This window comes from Populus alba, chromosome 14, assembly GCF_005239225.2.
Source record: "Populus alba chromosome 14, ASM523922v2, whole genome shotgun sequence".
Classification (NCBI taxonomy): Eukaryota; Viridiplantae; Streptophyta; class Magnoliopsida; order Malpighiales; family Salicaceae; genus Populus; species Populus alba.
The window spans coordinates 9,632,295-9,652,067 of record NC_133297.1 but is presented as its reverse complement, the minus strand read 5'-3'; the positions used below and the strand labels follow the sequence as shown (position 1 = coordinate 9,652,067).

Below are 19,773 nucleotides of genomic sequence, written 5' to 3'. Positions count from 1 at the left end.
ATTTTATGGTTTTTATCCATTCTATCTATATATTTGTTCTCAATCAATCATATCCCTAACATTTCAATAATTTATCAATTAGATCCTTTTATCTATCATCATTAGCTTGAAATAATAATTTTTTTGTCGTGGAAACCTCAATTTTTTCAAAAAGATAAAAAAATATAGAAAAGAGATTTTTTATAAATAGTGAAACAGCATTTTCCCCCCTAAAAGATTGTATATAATTTTAAAATCCTCGAATTTCAAATTCTCATTCTATAGTGTTTTTACTGTTTATCTTAAGACAACAAGCAAAATCTAAAACTATCTTTCTCGATTACAAAAATATAAAATTTCAGTCTACAGATGGTTAGATAATTGTTTTGGAGGATGTTTAAAAATGTAGTTGTAATTATTTTAAAAGTAATTTTTACTTGAAAATATATTAAATGATATTTTTTTTATTTTAAAAAATTATTTTTTGATATTAATTCATTAAAATAATTTAAAAATACTAAAAAATTTTAATTTTAAGTAAAAAAAAACATAAAAAATTAAAAGAATTTCACGTGTTCATGATTATTATGGATAGATTAAAGTTGGGACTGTAAATGTTCATAAACAGGGGTAGAAGAAACATTATTTGCACCACATTTCCAAATATTTCATTAAGGATTCTTGAGATACAAAATATTGTGTGATTGATTTTTTTAAAATGTATAAATCTTTTAAAACGCATAAAAAGTTATATATAAAAGTCAGTTTTTCTTGTATTTTGTTGTGTGGATTCCACCAAAAAAAATCATACCTTATTGTATATTTATTTCTAACATTTTTGTATTTCAAGAATATTTAAAAAACATTAAAAAGAATATATATTTTATTTTTAGTGTTTTTATATCATTTTAACAACTTAATATTAAAAATATATATTATATTAATATATTTTTAAATAAAAATCAATTTAAAAAACAAACGAAATACTAAAATAACAAAACCTAAATCCTCGAAAAGAACAAAAGTCGCGAAGCTTAATTAATTAATTAATTAAATGCAATGACTCCTTTCTCCTCCCTCCGTCCCTGAAGGAATGACCTTGTCCTCGGCTTTTTTAGATATTTCTTATTTCCTTTATTACCTTTCAGGACCTTGAAAGATAAGCCTCGAATTTAACTAGAATTGACGTCCACGAAAGACCCAAGCAAAATAGGAAGGCGATGCCAGGGGAAGGAAAGTTCCAAAGCCTCTCCACTTGTTCGTACTGCTGTCACCCACCTACCTCATTCCTCACGCTACATATAGTCCTTCCATTTCAGAATCATTCTCTTAAAATCCTATTCGAAGTCGTCTTCATTACTCCCTCTTCCATTGTCTACTTTCCTTTACTATCAACAGATTTCTCTTATTATTATTATTATTTTTATCTAATTGAAGAAAGATGTGTGGCGGTGCTATTTTGGCTGGCCTCATCCCTCGTAACCGTGGCCACCGCGTCGCGGCTTCTGAGTTCTGGCCCAACTCACTCTTCAATAAACCCTGTCCCTTCGACACGTATCCGAGTCCTCTCCCCAAACAGGAGCCATTCACTCTCAAACGACCCCAGCCCACTTCAGGTACCAGTTTCTCTCATTTCATTTCTTGTTGATTTTTATTTTTTAAAAAGTTGATTTTGAATGTGGAATTTATGCAAAAACAGGGGATCATGAACAAGTGGAGAAGCCGAATGCCAAGAGGCAGAGGAAGAATCTATACAGAGGTATAAGGCAACGACCTTGGGGTAAATGGGCAGCTGAGATTCGTGACCCAAGAAAAGGAGTCCGCGTTTGGCTCGGTACATTTAACACGGCTGAGGAAGCAGCTCGAGCCTACGACAGAGAGGCTCGTAAGATTCGCGGTAAGAAAGCCAAAGTCAATTTTCCTAACGAAGATGACCATTACTACACGTCCCAAAACTCGAACACCAAGCCTTTCCTGTACCAAGCCCCCACTTGTCATTTCTCAAAAGGTTATGATTCTGGGAACGCTTATGATGCATACCAGATCGAAACCTTCCATTCAAATGGTTTAATTAACGAACCAATTGTTAGTTCTGGGGAGGATGATTCTAGGTCAGGTTCAGAGGAGGTGACAGGACTGTTGGGCTGTTATCAGAATGTGGAGAGCAATAATTATATGTGTCAAGTGAAGGTGGAAGAGGAGAAACTGGAGGAGAAGAAAGTGATGAACAAGGAGGTGGTAGTGGTGGATTTGGAAACTGGGGAGGAAGAAAGCGAGGTGCAGAAGCTGACTGAGGAGTTAATGGCGTTTGAGAATTTCATGAAGTTTTATCAGATTCCGTATCTGGATGGGCAATCAACGGCACCAAATGGGACAACCCAGGAAAGCCTTGTGGGTAATCTTTGGAGCTTTTTTGATGATGGTGTTGATGCTCCTCTCACTTCCGCACCTCTGTAATGGCGACGGCGCAGTATCTTGCTGGTTTTGTAGATTGGGAAATTGACGATTAATTATGTTAAGGATGTGTTGTTTTTAAGGATGTGTTGTTTTAATTAAGAGGAATTGAACTTCTTGAGTTTGCTGTCAAAATGTAATTTTTACAAGTTAACTGTCATTTGATGAAATTTCTATCCTTCAATTTCGTGTTTTGTTATGAATCTCAATTGCGTTTCAAACCCTTCCATCGTATCAATTCTACTCCAATCATTCTAACACGCGTTCAAGTTTTTATTGTGACATAAGATTATTCTAATGTAAATCCTATGATTCTCTTTTTATTTAGACTTAAAAGGGAGTTTTAACTTGATGATCCAATCAGTTTAGATGAATAATAATGTTAGCGCAACAAGGCCTAGTTGAATACGCATAATTCAGGTGAAAGATTTTAATTCATTTACAATTTTACTAAAATAATTGGACAGTACAAAAAAAAAAAACATAAATAGCACATGCGCAAACGTGATGTGCTCGCGTTACTTTACTGCTGCAAGACGAGGCGTCGCTTTACTGTTAAAATAAGTGAAAATGTATTAAAACAATATTTTTTATATTTTTAACATTTAACATGATTTGACATTGGCGTGTCCAAACATTTAACTAATTATTATATCAACAATGATGAAGTCATATGCTGAGGCAAATTTGAGGACCCTCTGACAACCTTCGAGCGCCACAAAATATTTTGAAACCGTTAGGATCTAGCAAGGTGGTCTGGGATGAATGGTTCGTAAAATTCCCTTCTAAATCTTATGTTTAGTTTAGAGCTAAAACACCGTTTGTTTTTATATTTCGAGAGTTTTTTTAAAAAAATTCAAATTTTTTTATTTTTAAATTAATATTTTTTTAATATTTTCAGATTATTTTAATACAATATCAAAAATAATTTCTAAAAAATAAAAATAAACTTTAAAAATAATCAAAATCATCCATCTGACCGATTCAAAGAACGGTACCCGTGAACGAATACTTAAATTAATTATTGCAAGTGCTTGGAAGGCATCGGAAAGTAGGGGACCAGGGGTCAAAGGGGAGGTTGAGGTTGGGGAAGTCAAACGCGGTGAAGTGGCAGTTGGAAGCAAGCCAAGCGAGCACAAAAGGTGGCATTCCAGCTGCGCTGATGGTTTTGGATTCCTTTCTTTGTTGGTCAGCTAACACTGTGACAGTGGGCGCCCCTTGCTTCTGCTTCATCATAAACTTGTACTCCTTTGCGTTGTTCTCTTCGTACGAAGAAGTACTTGAAGACATAACGCAGTACAAGCTACCAACGCAAATGTCCTCTTCACTCCGCAAAACGCCCACGTCTCAACCATGAATTCTGTGACCCTTTCGTGTGACGTAGAATATTATTAATTAAAAATTTATTAAAATAATCCTCTTTTTATTCTGAGCATCAGACTTTTAAAAATATTTTAAAAAATAATTTGATTTTTTAAAACAACAAAAAGTAATCTTAAAAGCAATTTAAAAAATAGATTAAAATACAAAAATAAACACTTACTAAGAGCATGTTTATTTTTACATTTTAAAAATATTTTAAAAAAAGTTATTTTTTTCTTTACTTTAAATTAATATTTTTTAGAATTTTAAATTATTTTAATATACTGATGTTAACAAAAATTTATTTTAATATATTTTTAAATAAAAAATACTTTGAAAATTAACTGCTGAAACATTCTTGAATATCTTCTAAATTATTATGTGTTTTGTATTGAGATGTAAGGTATTTTTTTAAAATAATATTTGATTGAAAAAGCATTGATATCGTATATCAGAATTATTAAAAAAAATATTAAGAAATATTAATTTAATGTATTATTAAGTATAATGTACTTTTCAAATACATTAAAAATATAAATTATCGCACTCGGAAAACTTAAGTAGCGGACAAGGCAAGCACATTAAAAGAACCGTGTCAGATTATTGACTAAACTAAGCTGCTGCGAATACTTTTTATACATACCAAATAATATCAGTGTTTTGTTATTTATTGTTTACCCAAGGATAAATTATTGAGAACTGCAGCAGTAAAATGATATAATTGTCTTTACTTAAAAAAAAAAAAAAAAGACTTATTAAGCATGCTATTGAGGATATAATTATCTTTTTCATAGAATATATTTATTATTAAAAAATTAATTGGAAATAAAATAACCCGTTAAAATTTTCTAAGGTATAGTATAAATATTGGTTTTCTCTTGAGGACATAAAATTTGAACTTGGCTATCAGACCTCAAGCTCTGGGAAATGATATAATTACCAGACACTTGACACTGAGATCAGGTATGACTGTTAAATCCCAGACACTTGGGTTTAAAAAAGCAACCACACCCTAAGCACTCCGATCAAGCATGATTGCTAGATCTCAACGTTATAGGTTTGGCAAGAGCACCAGACCCATGTTAATTGAGTCAAGTAGAGGCTGACATGTCCAAGAAAGTTGGGTTTGGCACCAACAGATCCAAGTAACTTAGGTTTATCGGGGACTTTAGATCCAATTAACTTTGATCTAGCTGAGGCGTCAGATCTCATGGTTTTTATAATTGTTGTTGTTGTTGTTATTAATAATATTAAATTTGAAAAAAAAATATATTATTATTATTGAAGAAAAACCATAGATTTGATTGAAAAGTAAAATTAAAAACTATAAAAACTTAGGTTAAACATGTTTAATATTATTATAAATTTATTATTTTCATTATTATTAATAAATTTCAAAAACAAATGTTGCTATTGAAAAAATCAATAGATTTAGTTTCAATGGTAAAATTAAAAATTACTATTTATATTATTATTATTATTATTATTATTAGACTCACAATGCTTATGTTTGGCATGTTTGTTTGACTCTACATCGCTTGAGTCTAGCATAATGTTCACAATTACTACTAGGGGTGTTCAAAAAAAACCGACCAACCGATTAAACCGAAAAAACCGAGAAAAAATTAACCGAAAAAACCGAACCGGTAGAAAAAACCGAATAAACCGATTAAAAAATTAAAAAAACCACTCGGTCCGGTTCGGTCTCGGTTTAAGAAGGCTTAAACCGATTAAACCGGACCAAACCGAACCAATTTAATTAAATCTAAAAATATATATTAAAAAAAACATCCTAAACTTAATAATTAATACCCCTTTCCCAAAACCTTTCCAGCTACCCCTCCCCTTTTCCCTCCCCTTTTCCCGGCTTTCCCCTCCCCCCACAAAATAAAACCCAGCACTCCCAATCCCCACCCACACAACCTTTCCCTCTAAACATTTCTAAATCGTGTGATTGCATTGGAATGTCCATCACAAGTGTAGAAGGAGGGTCCCACATCCAGGACCATGATGATTGTTATTACCAAAGCTCTAATTTTTTTCACTTAAATAAGAGGAGAGGACAGGACAGAATAGGACATGTTTTATCTTATTTAATTGATTTCGGTTTTTCTGGTTTTTAAAGTTAAAAAACCGACCCGAACCGAACAAAACCGGTTCGGTTTGAACCGGTTATCGGTTCGGTTCGGGTTATATTAATAAGAAATAGAATTTTCCGGTTCGGTTAAATTTTTATGTTAAAACCGGACCGAACCGGACCGTGAACACCCCTAATTACTACACTATCATAATAATTTATATTATTTATGAATCGACCCACTATAACACACATGCTATTTATTCTAGAAAATATTGTTTTTTTTATTATCTTTAATTAATATATTTTTTATGAATGCTTGTGATGTAATGCGTACAATCCAACTAGTAATTTCTGTATTCGGTCTTGGTTCCAATAGTCTTAATAAAATCAACTATTTTAATGTGATCAGATATGATTATTTTTTTAAGTGTTCATGTTTTAATAATACCTAAGCTTTTATAATAACTTTCTAAATAACGAAACATTCTAATATATTTGCAGTGGCTTTCATAATCTTAGATTACTACCATGTTTATTTTTGCAGTGAAAACATTTTTGTAAAAAAAATGATTTATATATATATATATATATATATATATTATTTTGATGTTTTAGTATTAAAAATAAATTTTAAAAAATAAAAAATTATATTATTTCAATATATTAAAAAAAAACTTTAAGAAACAATGAAAATGAAAATATAATATAAGTTCTTAACGAGGCAAGGAATCCGTTTTACAGTAGATGGACACATAATAATGAGAGAATGGCCTAAGCTTGGATTTGGGCCGATGATTCATCCAACCCTCCCTCAAGGCTACTGCTAGCTTATGTGGGTCCTCCCTGTTGGGCTTGATAAATTTGTGAAATTCCAAAACCACCCGCTAGGCCCAGACACGCTCTTTTCACAAACAAAATTGCAGAATTAACAGATACCTTCAGTGAATATGAAAACTTTGGAGATTCTTACGCAACGAGAGCCGCCGTGAGAAAAATATTAATCATTTATCTTTGATAAATATTGGTCCATAACTCAACAAGTGGATAAAAATTTCCTGGAGACGGATACGGATACGGATACGGATACGGATACGGATACGGATACGGGCACGATGTCCTTGATCTGGAAGCTCTCACGTCCGTGCAATTTAAAATGTTTTGACTTTTCTCTTTCCATAACTCTCCAGACCTGAGAAAATCTCCTCTCTTCCCATATTTTGCTTTAATTTGTGTTTGATTTTATGTTGACAGAAAGGGAAAGAAGAGGTCGAGCATGTTACAAGACTAGCGTCATAAACATTTAACCATGACTCTGGTCTCATGTAATCTAAGCTGAGAAGAAATCATTTGAATGAATATCTTCAAGACTCAAAATCTAGCATCCCTCGGCGTTGATCCAAGATTTCAACAATGTAGTTAGATACTATTTCACATAAAGAAAGGACAACTAGTTCTTCTACTTGAACTCTGAATGAGTTTGTATGTGTGTGTGGAGAATTTCCTTTTTCTTTCTTCGATAGAACATGTATTGAGAATTGGAGACTTGTAATAATATAGTAGCATGGGAAGATGGAAAATTTGAAATGAATTTATAAGCATTATATACTTCCTGCATATTCTTTTGAATGAGTTTAACATATTTATAATGCAAAAATAAATTCTGTATCATGACTTATAATCTGGTCGTGTAACATACCATTAAACTGGAGGTTGTTCTAGCATCACGATCACTTCAAACCAGTGAAGATTTTTTAGGGTCTTCCTGTGTAGGTGTGCAATTATCTTTATTGGGCACTTGTTCAGCTGAGAAGGCAGAAACAGATCTACCATTTAAACTAAGTTCATTACTGTTAGGAAATGAAGTATTCCTGTATATAGAATAGCAGAGTTGTATAAAATAGAAGATATGTATTAATTCACTTTCCATATGTAATTCCTAACGTGTCGCTGCTGAAGCTACAATGCAGCAACTGATTCCTGACTTGTAGGAATCAGTTGCAGCCTCCTTCTGTATAAGAATGTGATTCAGAATCAAATACAATTGCTTCCGCAAATTCAATCTTTCTCTTCATTCTTTTCATGGTATCAGAGCTGGCTTAGAATCCCGATCCATCACTGCAATTAAATCTCTAGCCTAGCAATTTTTCTTTAGTCACCATGGCCAACAATGAAATATCATCAGATCTAGAAACTCATACAGATTTTTCCAAAGGGGCTCTGTCAAATCCCTATTTCACTCACCATTCAGATCATCCAGGTTTGGTTTTGATTTCCAAACCCTTGAATGGAGACAACTATTCTACTTGGAAAAGGGCTATGACCCTGGCGTTGAATTCTAAAAACAAACTCAGCTTTGTTAATGGCTCAATCAAAGCCCCTTCAGAAGAAACTGATCCTGAAGGATATGCGGCTTGGTCTCGATGCAATGATATGGTCCATTCATGTATTATTAACACTCTCAATCTAGAAATTTCGGATAGTGTGATATACTACTCTACTGCTCATGAAGTTTGGGAAGACCTTCATGACCGATTTTCTCAAAGCAATGCACCCTGTATGTTTGAAATTCAGCGAGATATCGCCTGTTTCAGGCAGGAACAACTCTTTGTTTCAATTTATTACACAAAATTAAAGGGACTATGGGATGAACTGGCTTCCTACAGTGAGTCATTACATGGGGCGCAGCAGGATCAACAAAGATTAATGCAATTTTTGATGGGTTTAAATGAGTCTTACAGTGCTGTTCGTGGACAAGTCCTCTTGATGAATCCCCTTCCTTCGGTTCGGCAAGCTTATTCCTTTGTCTCTCAAAAAGAAAAGCAACGTCTTCTAAGTTCAACACACACCATCAATGATTCAGTCAACAGCGCAGCTATGGCGGTTCAAGGCAATCACAACAAATTTAATGACAGAGGTGAGCGTTCTTACCATTCTTTTAGATCGCAAGACAGATTGACAGATAATATCAATGAAGGGCGCAGATCTGAACAGCAAGACAAAGATCATTTCAGTGGACGCCGGTTTGAACAGGACAGACACCGTTTTGGACCTCGACGGGGACGACCTCATTGTACCCACTGTGGAGAACCGGGACATTGGGTCCAAACCTTTTATGAGCTCCACGGGTATCCAGCAGGGCACCCCAAGGCAAAGCACAATTCAGCAAGACGATTTAACCACATCAACAAATCGGAGACAATTTTTAATGGCAGGCCTGCAACCAACCATGTGTCAGAGAGTTTTGCTAAAGATAATGACAAGTCTGTTGTTGGCATTTCGAAGACACAGTTGAAACAGCTCTTATCTTTACTTAATGATAAAGGAGCCGAATCCAGTTCTCAAGCCAATGCTGTGACAAAACCAGGTTTGCTTAAAATTGCTTCACGCAATTGGATTATTGACAGCGGGGCAACAGACCATATTTCTTCATCATCTCAATTATTTTTTCCACAAGATAATAATTGCACATTGCCTCCTGTATTACTGCCTAGTGGGGAAACAACCGATATTGTTAAAAAGGGATCATTGCCTCTGAATTCAACTTATTATTTGCATGATGTGCTATGTGTACCCACATTTAAAGTTGACTTGATGTCAGTCAGTCGTTTGACAAGAGGTTTGAATTGTTCAGTAACTTTTTTCCCTTATTGGTGTATTTTGCAGGATCTGGCTATGAGGAGGATGATTGGTTTGGGTAAACAGCGTGATGGGCTATACTACTTGGTGGCAATTGCGACGAAGAAACCTGTGGTACGACCTACCCCACCACTACATCGACCAGCCTGTAACCTGGCCATCTCATCTACCGATCTCTGGCATCAACGCTTAGGCCATATTTCCCCTCATCGTTTGAGTTTCATTGCCCAACAATTTTTAAATTTTTCTGTTCAATCCAGTCATGTTTGTTCTATTTGTCCTTTGGTTAAGCAAAGTCGCTTGCCTTTCAATTCTAGTGTCATTTCATCTATAAAACCTTTTGAAATAATTCATTGTGACATTTGGGGTCGTTATCGACATCCTTTCATTTCTGGTGCTTATTATTTCCTTACTATCGTTGATGATTATACCCGTTTCACATGGATATTTTTGATGCAACACAAATCTGAAGCTCAATCTCTTATCAAACGCTTCTTCAGTTATGTTCTCACACAATTTGAATCTTCAATTAAAATTTTTCGAAGTGATAATGGTGGTGAATTTATATCACTTCGTTCCTTTTTTCAAGATAATGGTGTTATTTTTCAGCATTCTTGTGTTTACACGCCTCAACAAAATGGGGTTGTGGAACGCAAACATCGTCATATTTTACAAGTTGCTCGAGCTTTGAAATTTCAAGCTCAACTTCCAACCCAGTTTTGGGGAGAATGTGCTCTCACTGCTGTTCACATCATCAATCGACTCCCTTCCTCCGTGCTCTCCTTCAAAACTCCATTTGAACTTCTCTACTCAAAGCCACCTTCGTTTTCTCATATTCGGGTTTTTGGTTGCATTTGAACTTATGCTACAAAGTACGTCCTGCTCACAAGTTTGATTTTCGCTCCATGCCCTCAATTTTTATTGGTTATCCTGTTGGTCAAAAGGCTTATAAACTATTTGATTTATCTTCTAAAAAAATTTTCACTAGTCGCGATGTGCGATTTCATGAAAATATTTTTCCTTATGCCTCGGTCAAACCCGGTTTTCTTCCACCTCCACCCGTTGAATTTGGTCCTATTCCCCTGTTAAATCCTGCCACAACTTCTCTTTATTCCGTTCCCCACAACTCTCCTCCTATTACTTTACCTGCAACTTCATGTTCACCTTTACCCGCCCCCACACATTCCCCATCAACCCAACATCCACCCATCCTTCGCACCTATACCCGTCGCCCCAGGCCCTCTGACCCAATCCCTCCAGCTGCCCCATCTCCATCATCCACCACAACTATATTGCCATTATCTCCTGTTGTTGAAAATCCACAGCCACCCGAACCCACCCAACTTCGTCGCTCCAGTTGCCATACTGCTCCACCCGCCAAGCTCCATGATTTTATCTGCTCCACTGTTTCCTCCAACCAATCAGCCACCTTACTGCCAGGTCCAACCAAAGGTACGCGTTATCCCATGGCAAACTTTGTCTCATATCATCGTTATACTCCTGCCTATCATGCTTATGTTGCTCAGCTCAGCACCGTTCCAGAGCCTAAGTCTTATGCAGAGGCTGTTGTTCATCCTGAGTGGCAGCAGGCCATGCGCACTGAACTGAATGCTCTTCAATCTAATGGCACCTGGTCTCTCACGACACTTCCATCAGGCAAGAAGCCGATTGGCTGCAGATGGGTTTACAAAGTTAAACATCATTTGGATGGTTCTGTCGAGCGCTACAAAGCTCGTTTAGTCGCCCAAGGCTTCACTCAAATGCAAGGGGTCGACTACCATGATACTTTTTCTCCTACTGCAAAAATAATCTTTGTTCATTGTTTACTTGCTTTAACTGCAGCTCACGGTTGGTCCCTGCACCAGATGGACGTCCACAATGCGTTCCTCCATGGTAGCTTAGATGAGGAGATATACATGTCTCTGCCACCAGGTTTTCGGCGCCAGGGGGAGGATCATCTAGTTTGTCGCCTCCACAAGTCACTTTACGGTTTAAAGTAGGCATCCCGCCAGTGGTTTGCCAAATTTTCCGAAGCTATGCATTCTGCTGGTTTTATACAATCAAGAGCAGATTATTCTCTATTCACCAGGAAGCAGGGTATGTCTTTTACTGTCCTCTTGATATACGTTGATGATATATTGATCACTGGAAATGATCCAGGTAACATTGCTGCAACTAAACAATTCCTGCATAAACATTTTCATATCAAAGATCTTGGTGATTTAAAGTACTTTCTTGGAATTGAGGTGTCTACTTCAAAGAATGGAATTTTTATTTCACAACGTAAGTATGCATTGGAAGTCATTGAGGATGCAGGTTTGTCAGGTGCTGCTCCTATTAATACTCCTATGGAACGAGGCTTAAAATTATCGGACAAGGGCATCCTACTCAAGGATACAAACCGATATAGAAGATTGGTGGGTCGGTTGATTTATTTGACTGTATCTAGACCGGACATAACATATGTTGTACATGTCTTGAGTAGATTTATGCAGCAGCCCCGAAAACTTCATATGGAAGCAGCTCTTCGAGTTGTTCGATATCTAAAAGGAGCACCCGGCCGAGGCCTATTTTTCTCTTCCAAGAGTGACTTAAGGTTGAGAGCTTATTGTGACTCAGATTGGGCTGGTTGTCCACTCACTAGGAGATCTACAACGGGCTATTGTGTTCTTCTTGGACCTTCACTGATATCCTGGAGGTCAAAGCGGCAGAAAACGGTTTCGCTTTCTTCTGCTGAAGCAGAATACCGAGCAATGACAGGAGCCTGCTGTGAGTTGACATGGTTACGATGTCTACTGAAAGACTTGGGAATTTCACACCATGAATCTACCTTACTATATTGTGACAATAAAGCTGCGTTACATATTGCAGCCAATCCAATGTTTCATGAGAGAACTAGGCACATTGAAATGGACTGTCATTACATCCGCGACAAGATTCAAGACGGTTCTATAACTACAAAGCATGTCGATTCTGCACATCAACTAGCAGATGTCTTGACTAAGCCCTTGGGAAAAGAGATCTTTGTTCCTATGGTTGGCAAGTTAGGAGTGCAGGATATCCACTCTTCAACTTGAGGGGGAGTGTTAGGAAATGAAGTATTCCTGTATATAGAATAGCATAGTTGTATAAAATAGAAGATATGTATTAATTCACTTTCCATATGTAATTCCTAACGTGTCGCTGCTGAAGCTACAATGCAGCAACTGATTCCTGACTTGTAGGAATCAGTTGCAGCCTCCTTCTGTATAAGAATGTGATTCAAAATCAAATACAATTGCTTCCGCAAATTCAATCTTTCTCTTCATTCTTTTCAATTACCGCTAACTGGATCTTGATAAGACAGTGAAAAAGATTGGTTGTAAACGACCTTTCTCATTTATATCCCTCTTTGATAGTATCTTTTCCAATTCAGCTTCAATCTCAAAAGAAGCAGTTTTACGGTTCCTCTCAAAAGGTTGGTTGCCCTGGATAACTTCCAAACTAGCCTCAGAAAATTGTACTGCCATCCTACGTTTTTCTTAAACGGTTTAGGTGAACAAAAAATGAGACAAATTGTATCAGGTAACGAATTTAGACCCGACAAACCATGTACAATATGTACCAGGAAAGAACTCATTGAACCGTGCATGATAAATAAATTAAACGGATGCCCCGAAATTCTCACCGCATAGGCACAAAGGACACGTGCTGTAAATAACTTTAAGAACAATGAATATTCATGCTTGAGAATTTAGGTAAATCGATGATGAATCTGTCGGCGCTCATACATATCGGTTTTCACGAAGCAAGGAGGTAGCGAACCATACATGATTCCCTTTTACTGATGTACCCAATTAAAACCTTGGAAGGAAACTGTCACGTCGGCCAATCCAATTCAATCTGATGGCTGTTGATGTGTCATGCATGACAGCAATCCACGACTATTTGCCTGACTGTGTGGCGGTGTATAATTGGAGCCTGAAAAGAGCGAGCAGGTAAAATCATCCTTTTCAGTACACTACAGATAAAACGTGCAGATCAATACACTATTCCATGCATGTACCTGGGTTAAATCATTGGATGTTGACCTCAGTTCATCTTATCAATACATAATCATGCAGCTAACCATGCTTATCTTCAACATTAATTAGACGGAGCCCACGCAATTTGACATGTTTTGCTCATTAGACCGTGTATGCATAATGCATGGGCACGGCGACGTCAAAACAATTGCATCTATTGACCAATAATTGTGGTTGCATTATGAATTGTGTTCATTCAGTAGAAATCCACACAGTTTAGACAGAAGATTGGACAGTCGGTTAGTTCTTTGTCAATTGTCAGCCCATGAGACGTTTATATATGGTATAAGAAACAGTCCGATGATGTTCAAATCAACTGCAATATATACATTTATATACTCAGTAGGGATGAATGCAGCTAGATTATATATGTTGACCCGTGATCGAAGGTAGGAGGCGTAAATTTAACAATATATGTCTGCGTTCTAATGAATCGTCAAATCAGAAAGGAAAAAAATCAGCAATTGTAGTTGCTTTCTGATCCCAAAATTAAGGATTACTTATATTGCAAGTATCAAAATTAAAATGATTATAAGATTTTTGAGATATTGGTTCGTATAACAAATGAGTTTGTTCGAGTATGAGTTCCAGCTGAGGCCATCTAGATTCGAGCCAGCAGTCGATCCATGCAAAATCTCTTTCTTCGATTCACAATTGGATATCGAAAAAATAATGAGAATATAATGATCATTGATCAGTAACGGAGCACATTAGGGAGCAAATATTCTAATGCACGTGTTTATCTGCCCTCGTACGTGTTAATTCTTGCTTACAATTTCAAAGCTATCCATGCTTTCTTGTTTCTTTGTTAATAATTAGTGAGCTTAAATCCTTGCTGTGTGAAATGGGTAAATCATGGGGAGGCTGCCGTCAGCCAGACATTACGACTACGTACCAAGCGATGAGATCCATGGACCTGGGTGAAGCCTGCAAGGGCGGAGGCTATGGGATTTTTTCACGAGGAGACAGACTCAGAGGGAGATTCATAACGTGTTTGCACAAGCTGCCACTCCGTTCTTTTACCACCGCGAAAGCGGCGCGCCCTACCGGTGCGAAGTTGAAGGTTTCTGTCCACCTCTTCACTACGGTTCTTTTTCCTTGTTTTTTTTTAAAATCAATCATATACGTGACTAGAATCAATCAATCATATACGTATTTTTTTTGTGTTGGTTAACATGAAATGCTTCAATATTGTTTTTTTAATTAAATCAATCATGATTGATCAATCAATTATAATCGATCATAAATCAATCATATACGTGACTAGAATCGATAATAATATCTACGATGATTGATCAACCATATTGTTATGTACATAAAAAGTTTAAATAGAGTTTGCTATGTGTTTTCATATTTCTATTAATTTTGCTAGCAAAGTAGCCTTGGCATGTTGGTAAATGAACTAAACTTATTGACACAGTTTGTTTATTGACCCCAACATACCATTTAACAGCTACAAACACATTGGTTTTTGTCCTCGAACTTACCAAGAAGCCAAAACCTGATTAATTAAACTTTGCAATTACTTTTAGTATCATTATTCTTACTTAATCATATATTATTTTGAAAAGGAAACTTTGCCTTTATTGAAACATGTATAAAGCCAAATCTTTGTAGGGTCGATCATGACGGGATACGAGAAGAATGGATTACAACAGGGAATCTAGCGACGGGTCACTCGGACGGACAAGGGACCCTTGACACACAAGCCAATCCACAATTGTAATTGACCTCTTCTGCTTGAACGGCCATGGGATCTTGACGAGCTAATTACTCTGCTTAAATTACACAAAAATATAATGTCCATCACTCCGACAAGAAGCAAAGAAAATTAAAGAAAAACCTTCCAAGTTATACTGATTCTTTGACTTTTCACTACATTAAGGTCGGGTTAGGCAATCCCTTTTACCATAATGCATACAAATTAACCCTAAACTCATCAAACCTGTGAATAGTGCTAGCAGCTCTCTGGTCTCTTTATAAAGGGCCATCATCAAACTCTTATCACGGCACAAACTTGTTCATCCACAAAAACACAGAATCTTAAACCGAGCATGGCCAAAATGTTAGTCAGGTCTCTCTTCTGCCCCTTCTTCGTTGTCAATACCCTGGCCCTATCAGCATGGTCGTATGGGCTGAACCAAAGCCGAAACCAGCCTTCTTCCTTAGCCACCACATCCACCACAGTCGCGTACCATGGAGGCCCTCTCTTGACCCGACCGAGTGGCATTAACATCTACCTTATATGGTACGGGGCTTTCTCTTTGAAGGACAGAACCACAATCACCGATTTCTTTGCTTCCTTCAGTCCCAAGGGCCTTGTTCCCCACCAAGAACCCAGTGTCTCAACATGGTGGAGAACTGTCACCTCTTACAAAGACAAGGCTCATACCCCAGTTTCCAGGATTGTTAGACTCGTTAAACAAGTTGGCGATCCATATTCTTTAGGAAAGAACCTCAAGCGTGCCCAAATAGGCAACCTAGTCAACAACAACATAGTAATTAGCAACAAATTACCAATAGACTCCAATGCTATCTACTTGGTTTTGACTGCTAAAGATGTGAGCGTAGAGAAGTTCTGCATGGATTCCTGTGGTTTCCATGATAGCGTTTTGGTGACCCCTAAGGGAAGCGTGATAGTATATGCACATGTAGGGGACGCGGTGCAGTGTCCAGGTTTCTGTGCATGGCCTTATGCACTTCCAGCTTATGGTCCTCCAGGTCAGGCCCTGGTTGCACCTAATGGTGTTGGGGCCGACGGCATGGTTATCAATATTGCGACTATTCTTGCCGGAGCTGCCACCAACCCTTTCAGGACTGGGTACTTCCAAGGTGATATCTTGGCACCGCTGGAGGCTGTCTCAGCATGTCCGGGAATATTTGGTGATGGAGCTTATCCAGGATATCCAGGAAATTTGATGGTGGATAAATTTAGCAAGGCAAGTTATAACGTTTATGGTGCGAATGGTGAGAAATTTCTCCTTCCTGCGGTTTGGGACTTGGTGGGCTTGACCTGCAAGGTTGTTTGAAATTGAATTTAATTTAATTGTGATTTTCAAGGCCATGTTATGCAGAAACTGAAAAGAAGAAGAAGAAGAAGAAGAAGAAGGTATTACAGAGTCGACAAAAGTAACTACATGTCAGACTACTGTCAATATCCATATGAACGCCTTTTATTTACTTTTCTAAAGGAACTACGTGCCCCAAAAAAATGTCATTATTACTACAAGGAAATAAAAATAGTGATAATATATCACATTTGATTAGCGTGGCAATGATTGTTTTCCTGGAGATGTCACATCAACTACGAGATGACTCAGCTATTCTTTCAGTCTTCTCATTGCAACAATTTGCTGACATGGACCTATTTTGATTTCCATAGCTGCAGAACTTGCGATGTGTAAGGATATGCAGAATGTCAAAAACCTAGTACCCGCACAAGCCATACCTCGCTTATAATACAGAGATGTAAAACATTCTATCGTGAAGCTGACAGAAGAGTGACAGGTTACTGAAACATGCATGTGCACGGATACACTAGAGCATCGTATTACTAAACCATAAAAGCCATTAAATTACTCGCCGCAAAAATATTATTTCTTTCACCGCAGCATGTAATTTTTTCTGGTATAACTAGTCCTATCGGCTACAAACGAGGGAGGATTCCCATTATTAACCTCATCAGTGGCTATGGCTGCTTTTCTGAAAAATGAAAGAAGCCCGCTGTTGGGAAACCTCTAAGAATATTGTTTAACAAAATAGTGTCACTATTGACCACATTAGTTTGTACCAAGTGATTTAACATGTTGCAGAGTCAAAACAGAAAACCTTGTTGTTTGATGCTCGAAGTCTTGGGAATCAATTCACAGAAACTGGAAACTTTTTACTAGTTTGTCAATCGGATGGCCCGATCATTTTTTCAGGGACCACAAGGTTATCAAATTCTTCACTGGTGAGCACTCTAAGTTTCAGTGCAGCATCCTGCAGAGGTATTTATTGTAAGATATGATATTTGATCACCTCCAAGAAAGACAAATGGATTGAGCACCGATAGTATCACATGCTGTTATTACACACCAAGCACCCACAAAAACAGAGCATTAATAAAAATCCAATATCATAGAATAATTTTCTTCGCAGGAATGTTCCATTTCTTTACACCGAAGTAATAAAGCAAATGAGGTAAGATCTGATGCACCAAATACAGGAACTGTTACCTTACTACTTTACAACCTGAAAACTAATAAACTTGCTACTCGTAATACTCCATGAATCAAATGAAGAAGGGGAGCGTCATAAACCAGTCAATCGTGTCCTTTTTCTAGTACGTTGAAAAGCGTCCCAGTTGAGCCCAGATTTCACCCTTTCATCCTCCGTCATCATCCCCATTAACAGAGCTTGAAGATCCTCCAGAGTGCTACCCTCCTCCTAGCAAGACAGCACCACCCAAATTTCACCATAAATGTATAACTCATTCAGTAAAGACATTGATGATCTGTCATCAAACAAAAATATGAGATTACCTTTGATCTCACGTCTTCCATCATCAAAACCATTTCTTGCACGAAATCACAGAACCCCTGTTTCCAAGTTCCAATAGTGAATTCAACATCCATACTGTAATAAATGAAATATTTTTCTAAAACGAAGTGAATATTTGAAGAAAAAACATGATTTAAAAAAAAGGCTCACTTCATCGTCGTCGTCTTCAAGAAAACCCAACATTCCAGCATCGTAAATTCTCTTCTTTCCTTTATCAGATAGCACTGAAAACACATGAATCCATTATCAGCTACATATCCACCAAAATTTATACATCTTTAAGAAAAAAAATTGCTAAATCGCACGGTCTCTTTTTTATTTTGGGCAATGCCAGGACCTGAATAAGCCTCTTGAATTTGCTGAAACTGTCTCTTGGCTTGTCCAGCAGCTACTTGGTCTTTCAGCCACCGGTCTGGATGCCATTTCTTCCACACACAAAAATCCCATAGAAATCAAAACATGCACTGTGTAAAGAACCGCAATAAGTCAGCGAACAAAAACATCACAGACATAAATACGCACCAAAGCGAGTTTTCTATAAGCATCACGTATCTCTGAATCAGAAGCTTGTTTGCATAATCCAAGTACTGAATAATAACAAGGCCCTACTTCAGACATTTTCACAGGCATAAGCAGCTGTAGTAATGGTTTTCTCGGCTTTAATATAGTGACTTTTGGATTTATTTTTGGCCTCTGGAGCTATAAAGATACCGATAGAAAGGGAGATTGACTGAGAGCTACCTCAGAGATGGTTAGAGTGTTTGACATTAAGAGCACTCGACATGGGTGGTTTCTTCCATAGAGTTTTTCGTTTTTAACAAGGAAAGAGAACCGAGAGATCATAGAAGGTTCGGGAGACTTCTTCTTTAATGAAGTTTACCTGATATTTGGAATGTGGCCCCACCAATTTGCTGGTTTTGGACAGGAGATGATGGCCACAAATTTATCATCGATTCATGGTGGAATTGTGTGTGGTGGTCCGAGGCAGAGGATGGTCTGTGGCTTTTGTGGCCACTTACGTTCACTTGGAGGTGGAAAGGACTCGTTTTATTTTTTGTTTTGGTTGAAGGAAAGGTCTCATTTCAAGCATAGGCAGGCCACCTCCGCTACAGTTCTGCCTTTAATTATGTTACTTGAGTATTTGAGAAAATTAAAAAGAAAATAATTTATATTATAAGTTTTTATATTCTCTTCTCCTTTTTATTTTATCACCGAAAATAATTTAAATTTCAACAATCAATGTGGATTATTTTACCACTGAATATTTTTTATTATATTTTTTCAATAAATACTTTTTTGCAAATATATAAATTTGATTGTTTATTGAATAAAATTGCTTCGGTATATAAATTTCTTTAAAAAAAAAAAAAACTAAACAGTTTTGTATAAAAGTGAAGAATACTGGGTAAAAATCAAGGCGGTCCCTCTACTTTTGAGATTTAGCCGAATCAAACTCTTTACAAATAATTTGATCAGTATTACCCATGTATCTGCAATTAGATGAGACTTGAGACATGGTTTTAAAACCCAGACCAACGGCCTGAGCAGGCAAGTTGATGCAGGACCTGAGTGACCCGGGATTAGACTTGACCGAGTCTGGATAACATAGAAACCAGCTAGGAAATTAGCCTAAAAAAACCCAGTTGACCTAAAACA

General features: G+C 36.9%; 4 protein-coding genes across 5 annotated transcripts; 3 read left to right on the top strand and 1 right to left on the bottom strand.

Annotated features, from left to right (window-relative positions):
• The first annotated feature begins 1,207 nt into the window (after positions 1 to 1,207).
• LOC118041506 (ethylene-responsive transcription factor ERF071) lies at positions 1,208 to 2,617 on the top strand. Its single transcript, XM_035048879.2, has 2 exons — positions 1,208 to 1,595; positions 1,679 to 2,617. The coding sequence occupies exons 1-2, from the start codon at positions 1,421 to 1,423 to the stop codon at positions 2,434 to 2,436; spliced, it is 933 nt and encodes a 310-aa protein (XP_034904770.1). The 5' UTR covers positions 1,208 to 1,420; the 3' UTR covers positions 2,437 to 2,617.
• Positions 2,436 to 12,615, top strand: LOC140954538 (uncharacterized). Its single transcript, XM_073404445.1, has 10 exons — positions 2,436 to 2,449; positions 3,475 to 3,575; positions 8,133 to 8,356; positions 8,471 to 9,442; positions 9,539 to 9,625; positions 10,121 to 10,351; positions 10,837 to 10,935; positions 11,092 to 11,476; positions 11,546 to 11,905; positions 12,161 to 12,615. Exons 1-10 carry the CDS (start codon positions 2,436 to 2,438, stop codon positions 12,586 to 12,588), a joined length of 2,901 nt encoding a protein of 966 aa, XP_073260546.1. The 3' UTR covers positions 12,589 to 12,615.
• Positions 12,616 to 15,395: 2,780 nt separating this feature from the next.
• LOC118041014 (protein EXORDIUM-like 2) lies at positions 15,396 to 16,841 on the top strand. Its single transcript, XM_035048106.2, has one exon. The coding sequence runs from the start codon at positions 15,630 to 15,632 to the stop codon at positions 16,602 to 16,604; it is 975 nt and encodes a 324-aa protein (XP_034903997.1). The 5' UTR covers positions 15,396 to 15,629; the 3' UTR covers positions 16,605 to 16,841.
• Positions 16,842 to 17,289: 448 nt separating this feature from the next.
• LOC118041015 (uncharacterized) lies at positions 17,290 to 19,093 on the bottom strand. 2 transcript variants are annotated; one of them, XM_073404294.1, is made up of 6 exons: positions 18,640 to 19,093; positions 18,455 to 18,542; positions 18,268 to 18,341; positions 18,099 to 18,155; positions 17,877 to 18,003; positions 17,290 to 17,556 (listed from the first exon to the last, which is right to left on the bottom strand). In XM_073404294.1, exons 1-6 carry the CDS (start codon positions 18,745 to 18,747, stop codon positions 17,537 to 17,539), a joined length of 474 nt encoding a protein of 157 aa, XP_073260395.1. In that variant the 5' UTR covers positions 18,748 to 19,093; the 3' UTR covers positions 17,290 to 17,536. The 2 variants fall into 2 exon arrangements, with proteins under 2 accessions (XP_073260395.1, XP_034903998.1); XM_035048107.2 differs by lacking the exon at positions 17,290 to 17,556 and having other exon boundaries at positions 17,690 to 18,003; positions 18,640 to 19,065.
• Between the last annotated feature and the right edge of the window lie 680 nt (positions 19,094 to 19,773).

Excerpts from the sequence above, each read along its gene's own strand:
- LOC118041506 (XM_035048879.2), top strand. The coding sequence starts at position 1,421 with ATGTGTGGCGGTGCTATTTTGGCTGGCCTCATCCCTCGTAACCGTGGC. Across the intron at positions 1,596-1,678 it reads ACGACCCCAGCCCACTTCAG|GGGATCATGAACAAGTGGAG; the intron begins GTACCAGTTTCT and ends ATGCAAAAACAG.
- LOC140954538 (XM_073404445.1), top strand. Across the intron at positions 10,352-10,836 it reads CTTCGTTTTCTCATATTCGG|CCACCCGAACCCACCCAACT; the intron begins GTTTTTGGTTGC and ends GAAAATCCACAG. Across the intron at positions 11,477-11,545 it reads GGGGGAGGATCATCTAGTTT|CTATGCATTCTGCTGGTTTT; the intron begins GTCGCCTCCACA and ends AATTTTCCGAAG.
- LOC118041014 (XM_035048106.2), top strand. The coding sequence starts at position 15,630 with ATGGCCAAAATGTTAGTCAGGTCTCTCTTCTGCCCCTTCTTCGTTGTC.
- LOC118041015 (XM_073404294.1), bottom strand. The coding sequence starts at position 18,747 with ATGCCTGTGAAAATGTCTGAAGTAGGGCCTTGTTATTATTCAGTACTT. Across the intron at positions 18,543-18,639 it reads CTTATAGAAAACTCGCTTTG|AAATGGCATCCAGACCGGTG; the intron begins GTGCGTATTTAT and ends TGTGTGTGGAAG. Across the intron at positions 18,004-18,098 it reads TGGAAGACGTGAGATCAAAG|GAGGAGGGTAGCACTCTGGA; the intron begins GTAATCTCATAT and ends CTGTCTTGCTAG.